At 34.3% G+C, this 8,364-nt stretch overlaps 1 protein-coding gene across 1 annotated transcript; it reads right to left on the minus strand.

Annotated features, from left to right (window-relative positions):
- Nucleotides 1-3,296: 3,296 nt before the first annotated feature.
- Nucleotides 3,297-4,057, minus strand: LOC131058044 (putative germin-like protein 2-1). The gene is made up of 2 exons (XM_057992080.2): nucleotides 3,931-4,057; nucleotides 3,297-3,832 (listed from the first exon to the last, which is right to left on the minus strand). The coding sequence occupies exons 1-2, from the start codon at nucleotides 4,055-4,057 to the stop codon at nucleotides 3,297-3,299; spliced, it is 663 nt and encodes a 220-aa protein (XP_057848063.2).
- Between the last annotated feature and the right edge of the window lie 4,307 nt (nucleotides 4,058-8,364).

Raw genomic sequence — 8,364 nt, forward strand, 5'->3', positions numbered from 1 at the left:
TTTCTCTTGCACAAGTGTTTATCCTTTTGTAGACTACGGTCTTCTTCAGCATGGTTTTCTATGTGGTTTTCTTCTATTTTTTTGTGTGTGCCTGGTTTATTCGTGTGTGTACCTAATGTTCAGATTGCTTTGGAAAACCAGGTTATTTCCCCTGTTGGTGAACTTTTAACTAGCACATTTTTCAAGGACTAGTGCACCCAACACCCCTATTTTGCTAAAATAGGCTCAACTGTTGAGAGATGAAAGTGGACCTTGTAATTTGCATGAATCTAATTTGTTTTGTTGTCCCATCACAACAAAATGTTTCGAAAAGGTGTGAACTTCATATAAACACAACTCCCTTTCCCATTCTAGGAATCAATGTACTCAATATAGAAAACCAAAAAACCTAGTCAATCAAGCATTCAGGGAGCGAAACGATAAAGAAGTCCCAATTTGATTATTCAATCATTGAAATATATGCTATAGCAATTATGATCAAGTGTATTATGTAATTCGTACCTAAGATAAGGTGTCATCATTTCACCATTTATCATTTGCTTAGCCTCTTTTCTTGTGGGGGCATGCATCCTATCTCATCATTATCATTGTTGAAGAGAGAACACTAATACGCGGTTTGGATAAGGTAATCCCTTATATGAAATAACCATTTCTCCCAATTTTCTCTATCTACAGGTCCAAATCCGATAACAAGAAAGTTAAAGAAAAGTAGACCAGACATTAGCAGGCATCACAAAACATTGATTGAACGAAAACCCTAAGAACAGGGCACCCAGCAGTCATTGACCCATATTTTTAAGAGGCAAGTGATCAAATATTGTCGATTTCATTTTCGATCATCTCTCAATTTTCCCTCAACTTTAGACACGGATCTCCAACGTTTCTCTCTAGTACAATTAGCTTCATATTACAGTCCCAATTTCCTCTCTATGTCTCCATCTCAGATATGTCTTACTCTTTCTATATTTCATCTTGTATCTACTACATTCTATAAAACTTAGTCATTTTACCATTGTTAGACTAGTTCATCTATAGACACTTCACTGTCTCCATCTCATGCAACAAAAGGAACAGGAACCTAATTTCGTATCCCTTCCTTAAAGACAACAACTAGTCCTATTCTTATTACTAATTATGTTGTGTCAACTAAGATCTTCTAGCTTACATTGGTCAATCGTAGGATCTTGTTTCCTCCATTTCAAGGTTTACATTGATTTATGAGATGGTATGATTATATATGCTACATAAACCAACATTTTTTAAGGTATGATCCCATATTGTATTGGTATAAAATTGGTGGTACTGAAACCAACATTGATATAGAAAAAAATAGACATTTTTATTTCTAACGTGTTTCCATCTACATCTTTCACTTGTCTTGCAATTGTGTACATTCTCATGTAAATACCAACGATGTTATACTCGCGCCCTTTTATGCTTCATACCATAATGTGACTCCTCTAATTCCATAAGACCAGGAGTGCGCAAGGAGTGTAATGCTTCGTGTGGTTCATGTAACTAAACTCGGCTTCTATTTGTAGATATGAGCAAAGGTTGTGTTTTTATCACTTAAAATGTGCTTTATATGTTTTCTTAAATGCTCACATATACATACTGGTGGCATAAAATGAAAGTAAGCGTGTAGGACTCAATAGAATATAAAATAGTGACTAGTGATTTAGAACTTTCCTTGGTGTAACCCAATAAAAAATATTGAAAAGAATGGAGTTGTACCCTCATCTCTAGTATCAATTAAATGCAAGATTCACAAGCCAACTTCTCAATTTGAGTCTTAAATACAAAGTGGACATTACCTAGCACTTATGTAATTTCGTACAATATTGTATTCTTGTGGAAAGAGCTTGCTTAACAATATGCTCGAGTTCTACGCTCATTGACTAATTCTCTCCAATGACAAAACTTATGTTTCCATGAGTTGAAATCTAGAATCTCCATTTCCAAGTGTTGCACCATCTTATTACTCGACGTTTTTCTTCATCCAAATCTATTGATTGATATCTTCATTATTTTATAGTCTCTCTTTTCAATGTCTTCCCCCAAGCTAAACTATGCAACCAAATAGCGTTCACTTCCTTGTCAACCTCAATCAAAACCTAGAATAAAAAACATGCACCTAGCTATCAAATATGGAATAAAATACATGCACTTGTCTAAAACAAATTAGCACTTCCCTAAATAAATCATGTAGAAAACTTTCTCCAATACCAACCGATCGATAATCAAATCGAATATTCCATTCTAATCTCACCATCGCTGATTTTTGTTCTCTTCACTTATGTGCCGATCCAATGCACTATGCTACTGATGTGAACATTCAGAAAGCCAAAATTGGTATCTTCTACATCTACACCTTCCACTTGTCTTGAAATTTTGTATGTGGTCAAATTTTGTGCCTACAATGTTATACATAATATTTCGCACCCCTTTGTGATTTATAACAATATGTCACCCCTGTAATACCACAAGACTATTTAATAAAGAGTATGTTGATTGAATAAGATTTATGTATTTGAAATATGCTTCTTTTTTGTTGTGAGCATGTACTATGTTTTTCATCAACTCAAGACATTATTGTTGCAGTTTCTTAAGAATTTGAGTATCTGCAGTAGTTGCATAGAATGAAAATGAGCAAGCTTCAAAGACATAGGTTATATAGACATCGAAGGCATGAAAGAAGAGGTCGTGAAGCTTTAGAATGAACTGATGTATGAAGCTCTATTTTATTAGATCATTTATAAATGCATGGGAAAAGTAGAAGATTATGATATTTGCAGATCTCACTGATAATGTATGAGTTATATCTATTATCTTATTCTTGATGGAAATGCGATTGCCAATTTCTCAATATGACGACACTTTTATCTTCTTCGTATCAATCAACAAATACCTTGAGATATTGGAAATTATATTCAAAATGCGCTTACAACTTACCTTAAAATGTGTTACAGCAAAGTGAAATTTTAATGTTGTCATCAAAGGGACAAAACGACATCAATATTTAATTTTCAATCTTTGGAATATGATGAGGACATACTGATGTCCAAAACAGATGCTATGAATGGCACAAGAGGACGCCAATAACCCTAAAATGATAGTTTTATTCAACGGTTAATTTTCAATCTTTGGAATATGATGAGGACATGCTGATGTCCAAAACAGATGCTATGAATGGCACAAGAGGACGCCAATAACCCTAAAATGATAGTTTTATTCAACGGTGAGAAAAAAGAATTGGGAAAGACGGTCTTCATTGGGAGACCTCTTGTTTGTTTTGTTTAGTATGCGAATTTCTTTTGAATGTAATTCACCAGTTCCTGGGTGATGCGGAAGGCCTTGCTCAAAACGGAATCGGGGAGAGGGGGATTCGCCGCAAACAGAGAATTGGCGATTGTCTGAACTCCGGGAAACTGGCTGCTCAATCCAGCTATGGCCACTGCATTTTCATGCCCCACATTCTGCTGGAAATGAACAAGTGCCTTTGGAAACACAAACACATCTCCCTTCTCCAAAGTTTTGCTGAAAAATTTGTTGCTGGTGTCAATGAAACCCACAAGAAGCTGGCCTTCCAGTAAAACAAGAACTTCGGTGGCTCTTGGGTGTGTGTGAGGAGGATTTATTCCACCCACTGCGTAGTCGATGCGGACCAACGATATTCCAAACGTATTGAGGCCTGGTATCTGTTTAACGTTCGCCATCGTTACGTTGGAGCCCACATCATTGTCGGTGTTCCCTGCCTGCCCAAGTCCCCGGAAGAAGAAATCGTTTGCTGAAACTTGCATTGGGTCTTTGCAAACGAACCCGTTCACCAAAACTGTTTAAAACAAGATCAAATCAATCTGTCTGTTAGTAACTCGACTCGTCTAATAAGCAAATCATTATCATTGTTTATGTATAAATATTCTCACTCACCGTTGCTTTCCTCATCTGCAACGCAGAAATCTTGCAAGGGATCCGGATCCCCTGCCATGACCCTGTCGCTGTAACAGCATATCAACAGAAAAAGTCCCAACGTGAAGTAAATCATGCGGTTAGCCATTGTAATAGAAACGCAGACACAAGAGATCAGGATATGAATGTCTATTACAAACCCATTACACGCTTTATATAGCCCAAACCATAACTCTCCGCAAAGACTAATTCATCTTGACTCCGTATATTTCACGGATCCTTCCAGAGTTGTTGCTCTTTTCCTTACGTCACACTAAGTCTTACTGCATGTGGTTGTCTCGCCTGCTACCGCAGATGTATTCTCACCATCCTTTCATTAACGTTGAAATTTTCTATCTTCTCCCTGCCCTGCTGCGTATGCCTATCTCAAGATCAACTTACCTCCTGCCTTACACGTATTCTCGCCATCGCCATCATTTTAGTAATGTGGAATTGTTTAGACTTAATTGGAACGGTGGGCTTCTTCAAAGGAAACAATATATAAATCTTTCTCCACCGTGGGAGAATCGGTATGAGAGGAAAGTTTCTTTCTTGGAGTTGGATATTGGCCTAAAGACTGTCCATGCTTTGTACCCTTTTTCAATGAGATTTTTATCTCTCGTCATTTAAATTAATTTATGTTATTCAATGTTTATTTCTCAGATTGTCTATGTTCTAGGACAGAAAAACATTGCTCAAAATAACTTATGTTCATTTACTTTACATTGAATGCGTTGATTAGAATATCTATTTCACATCCATCTACAATTTTGAAGTCAAGTAGGTGTATTACTTTTCTTTAGCAGTTTTGGAGACCTAAATTATAGGTTTAAGACAACATATGCAAACATAAGAACCAATTTATGGAGGATAAATGTATAAGAAGATAGATTTTGGAGAGGTATTCTACAAGAAAAAAAACTTTTTGGTGGTGTTGAGAATCCCATCTTGGAAGAGACCATGTTGTCCAAGGGATCTAGTATTTAGAATTATTTAAGATCGTTTTATTTTTCCAAACCCTAGAGGGTAGATGGGTAGCGGAAATAGAATCCGGTTTTGACATTACAATTCACTAGAATCCATCACCTCTATAAGATATAACCTTATTAAGACGTTGATGTCTGATTTTCAGAATGTCATGGGTGAGTAGTTTGAATGCATCTTGAACTACCTTGGGTCAAGGTACAACAGTGACTAAAAATCGTACCGCTTCCAATACTCATAACTATAATGAATGTAAACCGCGATATTTTAGAGAAAAGAGCCTTCATTCTCAAACTGTTGATGGGTGCGAAAACATTGCTCACGTTGCGTTGAGTGCGTTGCTTAGATTGTCTCTTTCACATCCATCTACAGTTGAACTCGGCCAAAATTTAATCTTTAGGTGAGTGTGTTGTTGTAAATGAAGTGCATTGTTGTAAATGAAGTAGGTGTCTTTTCTAGCAGTTTTGGAGATCAAAATTTTACCTTTAGGTGAGTGAATTCTCTTTAATAAAGTAGGTTTACTACTTTTTCTAATGTTTGAGATCTGTCTATTTCCATTTTTCAACACCAAAACTTTTCGTCCAGTTGACTGCATTGTCCTCTCGATTCTCCTTTTAACAAAGTACATACAGTTGATTTAGATGATTTATTTTTTATTATTTTTGTGAGATATATGTTTATTTAATATTTTTTTTAACTTAATGTTTTGATGAATTAGTTGTTTGGGGTAACTAAATAGGAAAATATAATATTAAAGATTATTTTTTTCCTCTTACTTCAATCAAATATATGAGAAAAGTATTTCATATTGATTAGACATTTCATTTTATTTATTTTTATTTATATTGATTGAATTTTCTTTTCTTTTATATCAAATAATATGACAATTATAAATAGTTTATAAAAAATATTCAATTTGAGAAGTAAAAAATGCGTTAAAAGTGATATATTGGGATGATTCTTGGTTGGGAAACGTTTAGTTCCATGATCCCTTGTTTACCTATCAAGAATTATCTTTTTACTCTCTTTGGATAAGGGTGGCTAACTAATGAACTTTCTACAATTAAGAAATCAAAGTGATCAACAATCGAATATAAGGAACAAATAGAGTGAGAGGGGGAATAAAATTCTACACCTGATCGATTCATGATTATAATAAGTGGTTCATATTATAGAAGAGCAAGTCAATAAAACAGTTTGGTCATATTTTACGCTAGTATAATCTCAGTTTTCTTGATAACTACTCGAGTACATTTTTTTTTAATATCTCTCATAGGTTTTACCTTGTCTTTCATACCACACTCACAATCTCCAATTCCCCATTGAGTTTCCACAAATGACTAATACGAAAGGTAAATCTACATCCATGTAAGAGCATGGACACCGGGAGTGATCTAATATTGGATGCAATTAAGTGAGGAATATTTTTTGAATGAATCCCTATACTTTTGGACCCTTTAATGACATGGTTTGCATAAGTAAGAAAATGTTTATTAATGTAGAGAGCATGGTTTTAGGTACTTTTCTATGTGGAGGTGATACAAATAGGCATGGGTAGCCTATGCGGTTACAGATGATTGTGGTTCTTCCATCAACGCTATTCTCTTTTTTATTGAATGATATGGTGTAATAGAATAGTCAAGAATATACAACTAGCAATTGCACCTTGGTGTGCAATATGTACGCCGAATAGATGTGGAATGATTATTAAAAAAAATTGATCTATTTTTTCATATATTTGTGCAACACGTGAGATAAATTAGCAAACCATTTAGTAAATGATATTATTTATTCAACAAAGGTCTCAACATTTGAAAAAATTATAGATCCAAATCAACTATGCATCTACTTAAACGGACAAATGCAATCAAACAAAACCCTTAAACCGGGAATATAATCGAGTTCCATTACCAATATTCTTATGTTTTGTTTGAAATAGGGAGAGAAGGAGAGAGGGAGATATAGGGATATAAAGAGAGAGATAGAGGAGGAAGAGTGAGGGAAAGATAAAGGAGTGAGGAGATAGAGTTAGGCGATAAATATAGAGAGGAAGATAGAGATCGAGATTGATATAGATATGGAGAAGAATAGGGATATGGATATGAGAGGAAGAGATAAAGAGAGAGGAGAGAGAAATAGATAGAGATAGAAGAGATAAATATATAGAGAGGGGGAGAGAGAATGAGCGAGGGATAACTTTGAATCAATTGTGCATTCATTAATACAAACCAAACATAAGTGAAAGAAAACCTTTCAATCAAAAGATAATTGAACTCCATTACCAATAGGCTCATGTTATGTTTGCAATAGTGAGAGGGGAGATATGAATAGATAAAGAGAGCGAGACATGTCTGGAGATAGGGTGACAGAGGAAGAGAGAGCTAGAGATGGGAATGAAGAGAGGGAGGTGGCAAAGAAATAGATGGTTAAAGAGAGTGAGACGTGCCTAGATAGAGTGAGAGAGGATGAAAAGGACAAATAAAGAGAGATATAGTTGTAGAGGGATAAGGAGAAATTAAGATAAAGATTAGGAGATAGAAACGGATAGAAAAGAAGAGATACAAAGATACAAAAGGGGAGAGAGAGAGAGAGGGAGGGAGGGATATTTTTGGGCCAATTTGTAATTCAAACTCGTTAATGAAGATGTTAACATAGGTTGACACCTAGTATGGTGGTTATACCTTTTGTAAATCTTTGAACCAATAGTAATAGTATTAACATAGTATTGAATTATTTGTAATTGCCATGTATAACCTCATTTTGTGTGTTTTGTCACGTATGCACTATCCTTTAGTGCATTATCCACTTATACTTCTCAGTACATAATACATCTGAGGAATTTTGTAGATAGAGTGGCAAGGGAAGAAGTTACATAGAAGTTGTATACTTCAACACTTCTCTTGTTTGTATTTATTTCTCACATTTGGGAGTCTTAAATTACACACTATAATTATTTTCTCGATATCCATACTTGCCTTGCTTTAGCTTTACAAACAACCTTATGACCACACATAATAAGGTCAAGTCATCCTAAAGCCCATACAACCTTGCATCCCTCTAATGACATGTGTGGTTAATAATCACATTCTAAACTGAATTAACAATAGCTTCGATTTTATGTCCAACGACCATTAAGTTTAATTTAATCTAAATTGTTCTATTGATCTAGATTCTCCTTTAAATAAGAATAATATTTAAGAAGTCATAAACATATAATTTAATATTAAATTTTTTAAATACATAATTAATTATTTTAATATTATAAACTTTTAAAAGCAATAAATATTAATAGATAAAAATTTCAAAATAAATTAAAACAAATTATTTTTAAAATTCAAAATATAATTTAAAAATAATAATATATAGAACTTTTTACATTTTTAAAAATACTAAAAAATCGAACTATTTCAACAATGAGGTTTAGACCAACCA

Source organism: Cryptomeria japonica, unplaced genomic scaffold (genome assembly GCF_030272615.1).
Source record: "Cryptomeria japonica unplaced genomic scaffold, Sugi_1.0 HiC_scaffold_84, whole genome shotgun sequence".
Taxonomy (NCBI): Eukaryota; Viridiplantae; Streptophyta; class Pinopsida; order Cupressales; family Cupressaceae; genus Cryptomeria; species Cryptomeria japonica.

What these genes read in the sequence shown, in the direction of transcription:
- LOC131058044 (XM_057992080.2), bottom strand. Translation starts at nt 4,057, where the DNA reads ATGGCTAACCGCATGATTTACTTCACGTTGGGACTTTTTCTGTTGATA. An exon ending in TGCAGATGAGGAAAGCAACG is followed by an intron (nt 3,833 to 3,930) that starts GTGAGTGAGAAT and finishes TGTTTTAAACAG; the next exon opens with TTTTGGTGAACGGGTTCGTT.